Below are 15,982 nucleotides of genomic sequence, written 5' to 3'. Positions count from 1 at the left end.
TCACAATCCATGCATACATCCATTGTGTCAAGCACATTTATACATTTATTGCCCTTATCATTCTCAAAACATTTACTTTCTACTTGAGCCCTGGGTATCAGCTCATTTTCCCTTCCCCCATGAACCCTTGATAATTTATAAATTATGATTTTGTCATGTCTTAAGCTGTCCAACGTCTCCCTCCATCCACTTCTCCACTGTCCGTCCCTCAGGGAGAAGGTTATATGTAGGTCCTAGTAATCGGTTCCCCCTTTCTACCCCACCTTCCCTCCACCCTCCCTGTATCACCACTCTCTCCTCTGGTCCTGAAGGGATCATCTGTCCTAGATTCCCTGTGTTTCCAGTTCCTATCTGTACCAGTGTACATCCTCTTGTCTAGCCAGATTTGTAAGGTAGAATTGGGATCATGATAGGGGGCTGTGGGGTGGGGTGGGGAAGCATTTAAGAACTAGAGGAAAGTTGTATGTTTCATTGTTGCTACACTGTACCGACTGGCTCGTCTCCTCCCCGTGACCCTTCAGTAAGGGGGTGTCCAGTTGCCTACAGATGGGCTTTGGGTCTCCACTCTGCACTCACCCTCATTTACAATGATATGATTTTTTGTTCTTTGATGCCTGATCCCTTCAACATCTCGTGATCACACAGGCTGGTGTGCTTCTTCCATGTGAGAAGTAACATAATTTTTATACAGTAAATACCCGTTATATCTTAAATTCTAAAGAACACTAATAAAGCTCAGGGAAAGTCAGTTTAATTATTCACTCTATTTAGAAAAGCACTATAGTAAATTGGAGGCATTTAAATAGAAGAAACAAGGAGTAAGTTATAATACACTTTGAAGAATCAAACATCAGTTAACTTTTGTATCACTTAATATTAAGGCACAATATTTTCAATTGGCCGATGAGATAAAAGCAGATATTATGTATGAAAGGGTCTTAAATCCCCTCATTAAGTGCTATGTCTCTGAAGCAGGAACTATGCCTTCTTTACCTGGTATCGCCACTGCCTAGGACAAACTGTGCTGATCGGTGTAGAGATGTTCAAGAAATATTCTTTAAGGACATTTATTTTTACATCATTTACAAATGAATGAAAGTAAAACACCATTATCACCTTAACAGTACTGTTTTCATCATAAATCAAGCACAATGATTGGTATAGTATATATGTTTTATTAATGGATACATATAGCAAAAATTTAATATGGCTCAATGACCCTGGTCCCTTATACATATCTAAAGTTTTTCTTTTGCAAGCACAATTCATACTGTGAAGTTATATATCATACATTAAAATTTAAAAACAGACAATTTAAAAACTAAATGCATAAAATATATACTAAATCATGATGAGACATGGAGTTGGCTTATACCATTCTAATTGAATACAGACCTTTACCAAGAGGCTGATAATTCTAGGGAACCCTTCTGAGAGAAGAACTAATTTGGGGCAAGTTATCATAACTGAAGTCCTATATTGTTAAAAAGCTAATTTGAAGTCCATAAATAAAAGCAGAATATTATAACGCATTCTTAGATGCACAGAAATCTTTCAGAACCTTTAAAGGTTTCAGGTTGACTTAAATATAAATTCCTTGAATTGAAAATTGTTGAGGTTTCCAAATACTATCTTTTCATGTCTTCACAGCCTGGATCTGATCTGATAAAAACAAACAGACAGACAGACAAACAAAAAATTGAGTCCACATGGGAAAACATTTTTTCAAAGCAATCCAAACAGAAGAAACCTAGTCACAGACTGAGTTTAAAAAGGCACATTGAGATTTTAATTTTTACCAAAGTTTCACATACAGCTAGAAAATCAAGAAGCTATACAAAGTTGCACGGAGAATAGCAATTCCTTGCCTCAGCCTTTCTCTTCCCTTCAAAGGCACCCACATGCATTTTCTCCCTTCCAGGTGGTCCTGGTCCCTCCCAGTCACGAAACTTACCTTCACTATTCCTTCTTAAATGAAAGGTTCACCTTCATGCTCTCATGCTAATAACGCCACAACCCATCATGATGCTTCTAAGCTTACCATCCTAACATAATCATATAGTGATTATCAATATGATTATCTAAGTGCTATTCATAGCATAAACAGTATACTATGATTACTTTCTCGCTTTTATGGTTTATGTCCTTGTTTTTATGCAGCACACCAATTACTGGGTAGCTTAGCAAAATACATAAAATATAAACTATGAGACATAACATAGTTGAAAATATCTTTATTTGGCCACATTACCTTAATACTGCCTAACAACATAATTCCATCATTTTCCTTTGGATTTTCTAGGATTTTCAATATATCCCGGCTTCTAAGTTTTACGGTTGAAAAATCTAATGCTACTGTTGAGAAATCTGATGCCATCTGTTTCCTTATCCTTCACATGAAACCTATTTTTCTCTCAGGAAACTTGTCGAATCTTCTTTTGTACTGCAGTTTCATGGTTTCTCATGCTGAAGTTTCATAAGGATGTCCTTTGATGTGAGGCTATTTTTATTCTCAAGAGCATCGGGCTCTTGAGAAGCATTTTAAACTACAGGCCAACCCTTCTGTTGCGGAAAATATTGTTTGAACTTTGTGCCCCATTGTTTCTTCTGTTTTTCTTTTCTGAAATTCTTTTTATTTGAATAGTGGGTCTCCTGGACATGGCCTGTAATGGATGAGATTATATCTTGCCCCCAAATATGTCTTGTAAATCCTAACTTCTATGACAATGCTTATCATCCCATTCGATAATGGGTTGTCTTTACTATGTTAAAGAGACAGGATTATTGTAGGATGAGTTTCAAGATATCTCTTTTGAAGTATATAAGAGATTAAACAAGCGAAGAGAGATGCCAATCCATGAGGATTGCACAGATACAAAATCTCAAAAGAAACAGACCTTGATCCAGAGCTGAAAAAGAGAAAAAGCCTCTCAATCCCCTTCCCCAAGTTGTTATGCTAAATTTGGATTTTCAGTCTCTTCAACTGTGAGAAAAATAAATTCATTAACATCATCCACTTGTGGTATTTGTTATACCAGCAATGGATAACTAAGCCATCTTGTTACTTTTCTGTACTTTCTAGGAGACTACCTCTATCTTTTAATTCTTCAATTAAATTTCCCATGTCTATTATTTATTCTTTTTTTAAAAAGAGGTCTTTATTCAAAATGTGTTCATAAGCAAATGTGGTAAAGAAAGCTGATGGTGCCCACTTATCAAAAGATATAACATCTGGGGTCTTAAAAGCTTGAAGATAACTAAGCAGCCATCTAGCTGAGAAGCAACAAAGCCCACCAGCCTGTGTGATCATGAGGTGTCGATGGGATCAGGTATCAGGCATCTAAGACCCAGAACAAAATCATACCGAAGGTGAATGGTGGGGGCGGCATGGAGTGGAGACGCAATCCCCACCTGTAGACAATTGGCCATCCCCTCACAGAGGGGTCACAGGGAAGAGATGAGCCAGTCAGGATGCAGTATAGCACCGATGAAACACACAACTTTCCTATAGTTCTTGGTGCTACCTTCACCCCACTATCATGACCTCGATTCTACTTTACAAATCGGATTAGACCAGAACATGCACACTGCAACAGATAAGAGTCTGCAACACAGGGAATCCAGGATATATAAACCCCTCAGGGCCAACAAGGAGAGTAGACACACCAGGATGATTAGGGGAGGGTTGGGGGAAGAAAGGGGGAAATCGATCACAAGGATCAATCTATAACCCCTTCCCAGGGGACGAACAACAGAAAAGTGGGTGAGGGGCGACGGAGGATCATGTAAGATACAAAAATAATAATCTATAACTTATCAAGGGTTCGTGAGGGAGGGTGGGTGGGGTAAGAAATGGGGAGCTGACATCGGGGGCCCAAGTGGGAAGAGAATGCTTTGAAAATGATGATGGCGGCATTTGTGCAAATGTGCTTGACACATGGATGAATATATGGATTGTGATGAGATGGAATAGCCCCTAATAAAAGAAAAAAAAAGGGGGTCTTTCTTTTTCTCTTTCATTTCATTTTATTGGGGGCTCATACAGCAATTATCACAATCCATACATACATTCGTTGTGTCAAGCACATTTGTACATATGTTGTCATAGTCATTCTCAAAATATTTTCTTTCTATTTAAGCCCTTGGTATCAGCTCATTTCCGCCCCCTCCTTCCCCGCTTCATGAACCCTTGATATTTTGTAAATTTTTTTTCATGTCTTACACTGACCTTCACCCTTTACCCTGTCGCCCCTCACCCACTTTTCTGTTGTTCATCTCCCTGGGAAGGGGTTATATGTAGATCTATTATCTATTCTTATTTACCCCAAACTCTTTTTTGTTGTTGTTCTTTCATTGATTATTTTTTAGCAGCACCCTGGCCTTATTCATAAAAGGAATGTTTTATTACCATTTTAGGAAATTAATTATAGTTTAAAAAATGTTTCCCATGCATAAGCTCTAGACCCTCTGTTCTGCTTATTTGGTATACTATTATGTTTATGTGATGAGGTGTTTTACTTGATATGCCCATCCAGCAACAGTTTTTGTGGTTACATTTTCCTATCACTAACAAATGACTAGGTAGGGATCTGAAAGTGTGAGGTGCTTATGTGCCACCAATGGGATTAAACAACTTGCTATTAATATAAATAAGGTGCATGGCACCCTTGCCAAGTGGAAACATGCAGATAAGGTACATGGTGTCCTAATGGGGTGATTGGCTCATTTTATCATTCCACCAAGTTTAAAATGAGCCATCCCAGATGTAGAAAAGAGGATCTTACTATCATCACGAAAGAAGAGCAATGAGTCCACTCAGCAGTTTTTCAAACCCGAGATCTCTATGCTGAACCTCTCAACTTGGGAGACAGACAACTGTGACACCAGAGATAGTGAGGAGCAGTGGCAGAGAGATGGCAGCAGCCGAACTGGAACAAGACAGAGGAGGGGCTGAGCTCGTGGAGCACAAAAGCAGAGTTCCTTTGGACAAGAGGACAGCTGCTGAAAGAGGTTGTCTCTAGGCACACAATCAGGAGTCATCTTTGCCAGAGGGCTAGAACTGACTGCTGTCAGGCTCAGGCATATTGGCAGAGCATAGTACCCTTAGGCATTTATTGGCAGAGCTAAAGGAGCTTTGTAACGCTAGCCGAATCAGGGCAGAAGTCCATGGGCCGTGTGGATGAGAGACTGAGGACTACAGAACCGTGCCTGTGGGCAAGGCTAGAAAGAGGTGCTGTAAATCACCTTTATCACTTTATCGTTATCACTTTGGATTCTGATTTGTAATTTGTTAACTTCTCTAATAAATCCATAATGGTATTGAATATGAATTTTGTGTGACCACTGCAATACCGTAGAGTGCGGTGGGAGGGATACGTTGGAGGACATCCGGCTTCCACTTCTCAGGAATCATCTTTGGCTATATGTGGAACTGGTTCCCCCATCCCGCTTGCTTAGCCTGAAGTGGCCCTGATGGCATTGTTACACTTCAGGTTCTCTCATTTTTTAATATATATTGGCTTTCAAATGGCTTTTGGATTAGCTATCTCCAATATATATGATTAAACACCATAAAATAGCTGATTAAAACTTGGAAATATATGAGCCTTGTCAAATAAATCTTCATTCTTGGGTATATGGCTAAGCTACTTCCTTGGGAACTCTAACATTAATACCATTAGGTCTTTTTGCTTAGCCTATTCTACTTTCTCTAAGATGAATCTATCTCCTGCATTTTGCCAGTAGTTGGAACAAGCCAAAGAAGACCAAAGAGGGTTTTTAAATTCAGTATGAAATATTTCAGTTAATTTTCCTTTTGCAGGTCAGCATCAAGTGTGCAAAAAGAATAGCACTTTTCACCTCCAGTCTGGAGACCTGATGTATAACTGCATCTTCTCTTTTCAGCATCGCATGTGCAATGTAAATCAGGCTGTTTAGCAGCTTTTTCCAGTGTTCATTTGGGATTCAGCTAGTGGCCAACATTCACCAGATACCCATTTGCCAAAATGTGGTTACCATTTTCACTGTTTCTATTCTCTTTGTTCTTGTGGGGCTTTTCAAAAGTGCCTTCATAGTTAGTAATTTTGAGGAGAGACTAAAGCTAAGTGTGTGTATTCAGTTCTTTTGAACCAACATGTACTGCTTTACAAAATCTTATATAGGAGTCTAGAAGCATTAACCAACATGTACTGTTTTACAAAATCTTATATAGGAGTCTAAAAGCATTATACACATTTATGATAAATAAGTTACTTAGGTGAAATTTTTTAGACAATTATCTTACTTGAAGGATTCAGAAACTTTAAAAATAATTTAGATCTCTAAATATTTTCCATACTTTATCTGGTGGTTTAAAGCAGTTTTATAGTTAACTCAGGAGGCTTCTGACTTTGGGATGTGTTACACAGGAAATTATTGAAAAATCCTTCAAAGAGAAAATATATGTATGACACTATAAGATCATTTACTGTTTACTGAGTTTTCCAACCTGAAACTAGTAATGGTAAGACTAAATTGGTCCAAAATAAACCGGAGGCCTTCTTGTTTATTATGCTAGAAAATTTCAGAATTGTGAAAGCAAAATAAAAGAAAAAAAAATCCAGAAATTCTTTGTAGATTTAAATTCTACCTTACAAATCGGATTAGACCAGAACATGCACACTGCTACAGATAAGAGCCTGCAATACAGGGAATCCAGGATAGATAAACCCCTCAGGGCCAACAATGAGAGTAGCGATACCAGGAAGATTAGGGGACGGTGGGGGGATAAAGGGGAATTGATCACAAGGATCAACTTAGAACCCCTTCCCAGGGGGACAAATAACGGAAAAGTGGGTTAGGGGCAATGGAGGACGATGTAAGATATGGAAATAATAATCTATAACTTATCAAGGGTTCGTGAGGGAGGGCAGGCGGGGGAAAGAGGGGGAAGAAATGGGGAGCTGATATCAAGGGCTCAAGTGGGAAGAGAATACTTTGAAAATGATGACGGCAGCATATGTGCAAATGTGCTTGACACGATGGATGAATGTACGGATTGCAATAAGAGATGTAAAAGCCCCCAATAAAAGTATTTCATAAAAAAAAAGAAAAAAAGATTATTACTGACATTTCAGAAATAGAGAATACATCAAAAGGGCAAAGGAAAATTGAATCAACAGCTAAATTAGTGAGATTGAAGACAAATCTCTCAATACTAATCTGCTAGAAGAACAATCCAAAGCACAATAATCTGAAGAATTATAAGGGAAGCCATCAAGAGAAATAACTTACACGGGATACAGAATAGAAAGAGATGCCGGGGGTGGGGGAGAGAGCACAGGAGAAACTGTCCAAGATTTATTGGAAGAAAATTCTCCAACAACAGAAAACACGGGGGATGGGAGACAGTGGTCAGTGTAAGATATGAAAATAATAATAATCTACCAAGAAGGTATGAAGGGGGCAGGCGGTAATGAGGAGCTGATACCAAGGGCTCAATAGAAAGTAAATGTCTAGATATGAATGAAGGCAACATATGTACAAACATGCCTGATGCAATCAATGTATGGACTCTAACAAGAGTTTTAAGAATCCCCAATAAAATGATCTTTTAATTAAAAAAAGGCAATGGGAGACATATATAAAAATCTGAAAGAAAAAAATGTCCAATCAAAATCATAACCTAGCAAAGTGTACTTGAAATATGAAAGTGAAATTAGGGCATTTCCAGATAAGCAGAATTTAATGGAATTTAAGATAGATAGATCAACTTTACAAGAAATACTATGGAGAGTTAATTGGGCAGAAAACCAGTAGGTAACAATTTGAGATTAATATGTGTGACAACAAAACCCAAAAGGCAACCTATATATAGAATTATCCAAAGTAAAACAACCCTGCAAGACTGAAAAGTAGGTACCTACGCAATTTGCAGTGAAGAAAATGCAAGAAAAAAAGAAAAAAATAGTGTAATTATAGAAATTTCAAATAAATTTCAAGATAGAACATACCATTTTACATTTGGAAAGTAATTTATAAATTACAAGGGAACCTCAAAGAAAATGAATAACCTCATCAAAATAAAAAAGCATAGAGATTTAGTAAATAATAAAGCACAACCAATACAACGAAGAAGAAACCCACAAAGAAAATGAACTCAGTCCAGAAAATCATGTAGAATAAAGTAGCCATAAGTACAAGAGCACATAAATAAAATGATTAACAATGAATAATGATGGTGTTGAAAACACCCCTTCGACTACATTATCTTGAGTGAAATCAGTCAATTACAAAAGGACAAATATTATATGAGACCACGACTGTAACAAGAAAAAGTTTTCACATACAAAGAACCAGTTTTGATGGTAACCACCAGAGAGGGAGGGGAAGTGAAGAGAGGTCACTGGCTAGAAGGGAAACATATACTTCACTTGGGTGAAAGAGAGGCAAGTTAGCACAAGAGGGAGGTGAGTGAAAACAACCGGAGACAGAGAAACTCGTGGGAGGAGTGCAAGAGCAGAGCTACAGAAGTGAATACCGTCACACATACAAGCCTGAAATGTATGAGTGGATGCATGGACAGACATGCAGAATGAAGAGGTGTGGGAAGAAGAGGAGGACTATGTCCATGTATTCATGGACATATGAATTTTATGGAGGATATTTCTGCCTGTGCATGTACCTACTAGGATGCCAATAGGGCCACGAACATGTGGAACACACAGGGGGCAAAGTTAGGAACTCTTCTTAGAGGTCACTAAGCATCTTGAGAGAATGAGTCCCTGAGCTGGGGGTCTGGACCATACTGTCAGGACACACCAAGATCAATGGGCGTAACACAGTTCACAAAGATAGCATTCTACAGCAGTGACTGGGGTCTTAAAAGTTTGTGAGCCACCATCTAAGGTGCAGTTATTGGTGTCTCCCTGTCCAGAGAAAGAATGATGAAAACTAAAGACATAGAGAAATAATTAGTCCAACAGAATAATGGACCATGTGAACATCAGTCTTGATGGTCCTGAAACCAGCAGAATTAAATGGTGCTTGGTACCATTACCAACTGTTCTGAAAGAGATCACATTAGAAAGTCTGGACACAGTGGCAGGAAAATGTGGAACGAAACTCAAACTCATAAAATAGACCAGGCTTACTGGTAGGACAGACTGTAGGAACTCCCGAGACCATGCTCGTTGGGTGCTTCAGACTTAAAAATGAACTCACTCTAATGGCTCAACAAAATGTCTGTAAGGGGCACAATAACACCAATGAGGAACACACACCTTTGAACAATCAACTATTGGATATAAAAAAGGAAGTATTTATGGAAGGACAATAGTCAGATGGGTTAGGTAGGCGGTAGAATGGAAACAGGAAGTGCAGTAAGGAAATAGGTAAGTAATATTATATATCACAGGTTCCCAAATTTATTTGGTCTACTTCCCCATTTTCAGGAAAAAAAAAATTTACAAAGAGTGCCCCTGGCAACTAAAAACTTCTGTACTATCACCCACAATCCAGGGAAAAGGATAGGAGTCACTTTTTGCAATGCCCATGTTCATTCTACTGTCCCCTAACGGTGGTACTGTTAATGGTGGTGACTGTAGTCAATGAGATGAAATAAATGTGTCTGAATTTTAAAATGTTAAATGGCTTATCTGCTCTGTAACTATTCATCCAATTTAAAATAAAACATTGTAAGAAGATTTGTTAACTATACGTAAATAAAGACTAAGGAGGCAAGGCACAGAGGTAATGGATCCAAAAAGATTGAGAAAAGACCAGCGTTGGCAAGTTGCACTGTGATGCTGGATCATTCTGACACCTAGTGGCCCAATTGTTACAGATGAAATAAACCACACAAAAATTGTAAGGCGGGATGACTAGCACCCAAGTCTGTTTTCAGTAAGTACTGTGCTTGCTGTTGCTGGTATGACTGAGTCAGTTCGGACTCAGAGCTCCCCGGGTACAACAGAATGAAATACCACCCGTCCCTGCACCAGCCTCCCAACTGTTCTGTGGTTGAGCCTATTGCTGCAGCTACGGTGGCAATTCATTTGTGGAGGGCTTTCCTCCTTGTCACTGCCCCTTCACTTCTCCAAGCACGAGGTCCTCCTCTTCCAGGGACCGGTGTCCCCTGATAACACGTCCGAAGGGTGTAAGGCAAAGTCTTGCCATCCTTGCCTCTGAGAAGCATTGTAACTGTACTTCTTCCAACACAGATCTGTTTGTTCTTTTAGCAGTTCATAGTACTTCAATATCCTTTGCCAACACCGTGTACTATGTTTTTAATTACTTTACTATGACTAAAAGTAAGATTTCTCTCCATGTGACATCATCAATCACTGTAACATCGTAAAATAAAAAATCTGGAATGATTTTTTTATGGAGTTTTCTCCAGTTTTCCTGTCACCTATCTCTTCTGTGGGCTAATCAGTCCCCCAACCTTGCTTATTTCTTAACCCCAAACTAAGAAACTATGTTAATGGATCTATAGAAAAAAACAACACAAAATACCCTTAATTTTTTGGAGAAATACTAGGTTTTCTATTGAATTTTACAATATGACTAGAATTCTCTCTGCAGTTTAATGATAAATGTTAAAGGCCTACGTCAACACAATAGAGAAAAAAAATCCACATGACTGGCATTAAGTAGCAGTGGGTTGTGGAGGGTGCAGTGCACATGAAAACTTCTTAGCCATAGCCAAACAGCTTGAAGGAGTAAGTCACTGGACCTGCGCAGCAGGACCCTAAGTCTTGGGGGGCATTCAGGTCAACTGGCATAACAGGCCATGAAAGACAAGGTTCTACAACCTAGTGTGGCAACTCCTGGTTGGGGTCTTGAAAGCTTGTGAGTGGTCATGGGAGGTGCAACCGAGAACACCGAGAGGAAACGGGAAGCGTTAGAGCAGAAGGAAGAAGGGAGACAGAAAACACAGGGGACATGAAATACACCCTGCTACACTGGAGGGGCTGAAATCAATGAGATCAAACAAAAGGTAGATGATTTGCTGAGTAAACCACTGATTGGCTCTGTAAACCACCTAATTTACAACAAAAAGTTCAAAACTAAGTATAGAAGAAAAAATTTATCACTACATAAGACTATATGTAGAATCTATGATAGCTTTTTTCAGGGCAGAGAGAGTCATATAAGAATGATCTTTAGTTGTTCTGATAAAAAATGGAAATAGTTACTGACAGTAATGTCTAACATTTGCCTCAAAATTCATACAGGCTTCAATTACTAAAACTGACACAAATTTATTGCCAAGACTACATTTATTTGTTAGAGTTTTATGTATATTGATTTAAAATATGCCATCACTTTTATTTAAATAAATCCTCCAGAAAACGTAATAGAATGAAATGGAGCAAGATATTGAATACTTACTGTAATGTTTTTTCTGACAGCAGGAAAAGGCAGAAATGAGGGGGGAAAGCAATGATATGATAAAAATAAAATGTAAACAAGGAAATAAATATGTGACTAAAGGAAACAAGAACTAGAAATGCACAGTATTTGGGATATACCTTGAAGCCAGTCTACACCTTCTTGTAGTCCTTCTCCTTTAATGGCATCACTAGCACTGAAATACATTCACAAGAAACAAATTCACTTCATTAGAGCATAGAACTATCAGAATAAAAAGTTAAAAATTTGTAACTTGGCAAATTATAATGCTTCTAGCAATATATAGCTGAGCAAATATGGTTAAGCACAGAACATAAATATAAATGAAAGCCCGAGTGCTCAGGAAAAAGACATGACAATATTAAAATCTGTATAGATATTTTAAAAGAATATCAGTAAAAGCTTCTTATTATAAGAACAGTACTCAGACTAACATTACAAAAAATACCACCTTTGGGTTATTCTTCCAGTAATAAAATTTTACAAAGTCTAACATCCTACTTTACCAGACTCCCATAACTCAACAGCATTTATTTGTTAGAAACGCTTGGCCTAGGTTATAATTTGTCCATAAATATAAAGCGGTCTTATTTGAATTACCACCAACCTTGCAGCTTATTATCAATGTAATTTTATATCTATAGGCTCTACGCCCACTACTTGAACTGACCTGTTTAGAAATTCTACTCGTGCACCTGTAAATACAAACCTGGCAACAGCTTGCTTTGTGTCATGCTATTGGAGTGATGGCAGAGTAGGGTAGATCCTAAACCCATTCACTTCTGAGCTACCAAAAGAGCCGAATGGCCACAATGACGCACAGAGGAAAGAGCGATGGTGTGCACAGCGCTGTCGACCAGCATAGAAACACCAACGATTCCAGGCAGACACCAGAAACACTAGCATGCGGTTCATAGAAGAGAAACAGCAAAATCCTTGAATTGCACTTTTAGCCTCCACAGCTAAGAGAAAATATTATAATCTAGCCTTTAGAACCACCCACTTGCGGCATTCCTATTATGGCCGTACTCCAGCAAACTAAGATACTCATAATCATAGCTGTAGTAAACTGAAAAATAGAATGACTCCAAGGTTGTATTAGTTGCAGGAGCCCAGTAGCTTATTTAACCCATTTGTATTAAATTTTATCATCTATAGGATTTATCTATAATCCCAATCTCATATGCTTATTGGGAGAATTAAAAATTGAGTCAATGCATATAAACCAAAACAAAACCCAGCAAAGACCCCACCTCCCCTGCCATCCAGTCCATTCTGACGCACAGAGACCTAATATGGGGTTTCGGAAACACAGAGCTTTACGGGAGTGACCAGCTTCATTTTTTCTCCTGTGGAGTGGATGGTGAGTTTGAATTACCACCAACCTTGCAGCCTGACCTATCTAGCAGCCTAACATCTGTGTGCGCTGGGGATCCTTAAGGTATATAAAGCCACCAGAGTTCCTCCTTAATATATACAAATCCACGACTACTGAGTCAATTCTGACTCATAGAGACCCTATAGGACAAAGTAGAACTGCTCCCCAGGATTTTTGAAGTTGTAAATCTATACAGGAGCAAAAAGTCTGTTTTTCTCCTTTGGAGTAGCTGCTGGTTTCAAACCACTGACCTTGTGGTTAGCAGCCCAACACATAATCTATACGCCAATGTATGTAAACCATCTGAAATAGGACATTTCATTCTGAGAAGGGTAAACTTTTATTGTTAATGTCACTTTCTATCTATTCATAAACAAGTTGTATGAACTAAAATAATAAATGCAGAAAAAAATTAAGAGTACCAAGCACTTTTGTGCAAAGATGCAGAATTGATATTTTCTCATACAATTTAATTGATTTTGTAATTTCTTCACCAAATAATTTTCTAAAAGTCTTTGTATGTATAATTAGCTCTTCTGAATGATTATGATGTCTTTTAGTATACTGATGCATGATTTTAAAAATGTATTAAGATACTTAAAAGAGTTCATATACTTATAATAAAAACAAAAGTTACTTCCAAGAAATATAATTTATAGATTTATTTTAAAATAGGAAGATAAAGAAACAACCAACTAATGATCATCCATGTAATAGAAAAACATTAATAACTGAAATATTTAGATCAAGAAAGATCCATGTGATCAAATGGGGACTATGCAGAACAGAATGCCCTGGAAGTACTGCCCAGAGATGAAGAAATTCTTCTGCTGTGGTAAAGGTATCTCTACCAAAACAAAAGATTGTACCTTTTCCAAACAGTTCCCTAATGTTTGAATTCTACCTTTCCTTTCAAAGCAAACAAACAAACAAACAAACCCTGTATCTAACATGTAAGCCAAAGTTCTCCTATGTCTGTAAGGTACTACAAATAATATGGTTCCTAAAGATTTCTCAAGCATGGGCACTGCTGAATAAGCCTTGAACTGCTAACTGCAAGGTTGGTGGTTCAAACCCACCGGTGGCACCGCTGGAAAGAAAAGGTTACCTGCCCCAATAAAGACTTAGAGTCTCAGAAATTTTACATATGGGTACTAAAGCAGTCACAATACTTACCACAATGAAAAGATAAAAATATTATATTCAGAGTTTCAATTTGGGTATGATTTAGGGAAAAATCAACATGCTTCCCCACTCAAAATCCATTCTCTCTTTTTCATAGAATTTAAAATTCCAACTTCAAGTGTCATTTAGTAAATACTCACTAGTCTGATCCCAAAGGTGGGTTTTACTCAAAACAGATAGTGTTACATTCCTGGGTAGAGGAACCAGAGGTCTTGAATACCAAGGATTCCAGGGCTTTCTCAAGCTCTTTTCCATACTATTGGAATCCTGCGGTGGTGCACATGGCTAACCCATTCAGCTAAGAACTGACAGCTTGGAGGTTTGTGTCCACCTAGTGGAACCAGGAAGAAAGGCTGGGTAATGTACTTCTAAAAAAATCATCAACGAAAAACACCAGCGTTCACAGTTTTATTCTGACATGCATGAGGTTGCTGTGGGTCCCAACTGTTTCCACAGTAACTGGCTCGTTTGTTATTTCATGCAATTACTCTTTCAGCACCAAGGCTAGCTCTTAAAGAATCTTCTAAATACAGTACCTTCTTGATTCATATTCTGGCATGTGTTTAGCTTTCTCTCACAGATACAGTCTTATGTAAAAGGCAAAACTTCTGGCAAGAGAAAAGTTATCTTACAGAATGAAGGTGCAGGTGGGTAGAAAGCAGCAATATAAAAGAAGTGGTAGATAACTAAGATTTAATCGAACATACAACCTCAGGTTATTTTTCTTGACGCATTTTGAAAAAAATACCATATTGGGGTTAAAAAAATTAGTCAGACAAACAGTAATAGTACAATATAGTTATAAATAACAAATACATAAAATAACAAACTGTGAGCACACTTGGTTGTTAACCAAAAAATTAAGAGCTTTAAGTCTACCCAGGGGTACCGCTAAAGTTGGGTCAAGAAGAAAGTTCAGTTCTTGCAACCTCTATGGAGCATAGTTCTACTCTGAAACACACAGGCTTGTTACAAGTCAGAATAAATTCCACAACAACTGTGTGTTTTCTGTGTTTTTTTTGTTTTTTTCAATAGATCAATTCACTCCCTCCCTGCTACGGAGTCCATTGGTCTGGTTCACAGCGACCTCATAGGGCGGGGTAGACCAGCTTCTAGGGTTTCCCAGACTTACTCTTACAGGAGTAGGAAACCTCGTCTTTATCTCATTGGGTGGTTGGTGGTTTCAAACTGCCGACCTTGAAATTAACAGCCAAAGGAGCTGCCGACTTGGCCACCAGGATTCAATTTTATTAAAACGTACAAAAAACACCAATATTTCCATATCTATTTATTTATTTTAGCAAATAATTATAGTGTTCCTACTTAGGACTTGGCACAATGCTAGGGAATACAAATTGAATTGCATCTCTCCCTGTAAAAGAGATGCTGAAAACCTAACATCTATACCTGTAGATATAACCTTATTTGACAAAAAAAAAAAAAAAAGCCTTTCCTTGTGCTACGCTAATGAGGGTCCTAAACTTAATCCCTTTCCAAGTGGTGTCTCATTGTAAACAGAGTAGAATAGACGGGGAGAGATGTGCACACGTGGGAAAGACAGAACACCAATCATCGCTGCACACACCATAACCAGGAGATGCCAACACAAGGAGGCACGCAGCTGGGATGGAGAGCCTCCAGACCAAGGATAACATAAATTTCTGTTCTTTCAATTCACTCCCTTGTGGTATTATTTTTTGTTATTGCAACAGTAGGTAATGAGACTTATTAGGGGTTACAAAAGAGAATTAAGCAGACAAAATCCACTGTTACAGTACTAATATACCAGTACCAAGGAGAGATGACAAAACAAACGGAGATACAGAAAGTCACATGGTGCGTGGTGCCCCAATAGACTGGACTGGAACACACTCCTAAAGGCCAACAAACAGCCCTTGAACTAACTACAAGCTTTTCTTTCTTGTTGTTTTGCTTTGTTTTGTTTTTGTCATTGGTTTGTTGCTGTTGTTTTCTGTTGTATATTGTTGCTTGGTTTTGCACTGTCTTGTTTTTGTGCATGTTATT

General features: G+C 38.1%; 1 protein-coding gene across 1 annotated transcript in view; it reads right to left on the bottom strand.

Annotated features, from left to right (window-relative positions):
• Positions 1–1,042: 1,042 nt before the first annotated feature.
• ARL6 (ADP ribosylation factor like GTPase 6) overlaps positions 1,043–15,982 on the bottom strand; it is a 47,488-nt gene continuing 32,548 nt past the window's right edge. The window contains exons 7-8 of the mRNA XM_004706443.3: positions 11,514–11,569; positions 1,043–1,662 (exon numbers count right to left, since the gene is read on the bottom strand). Coding sequence (XP_004706500.1) covers positions 1,637–1,662; positions 11,514–11,569 — 82 coding nt within the window. The 3' untranslated portion in view covers positions 1,043–1,636. The remainder of the gene's footprint in view (positions 1,663–11,513; positions 11,570–15,982) is intronic.

Source organism: Echinops telfairi, unplaced genomic scaffold (assembly GCF_000313985.2).
Source record: "Echinops telfairi isolate 266 unplaced genomic scaffold, ASM31398v2 ScPeMD7_6;HRSCAF=24_1, whole genome shotgun sequence".
NCBI lineage: Eukaryota > Metazoa > Chordata > Mammalia > Afrosoricida > Tenrecidae > Echinops > Echinops telfairi.
Note: the sequence above shows the minus strand (reverse complement) of the source record. Positions and strands in the feature narration are given on the sequence as shown.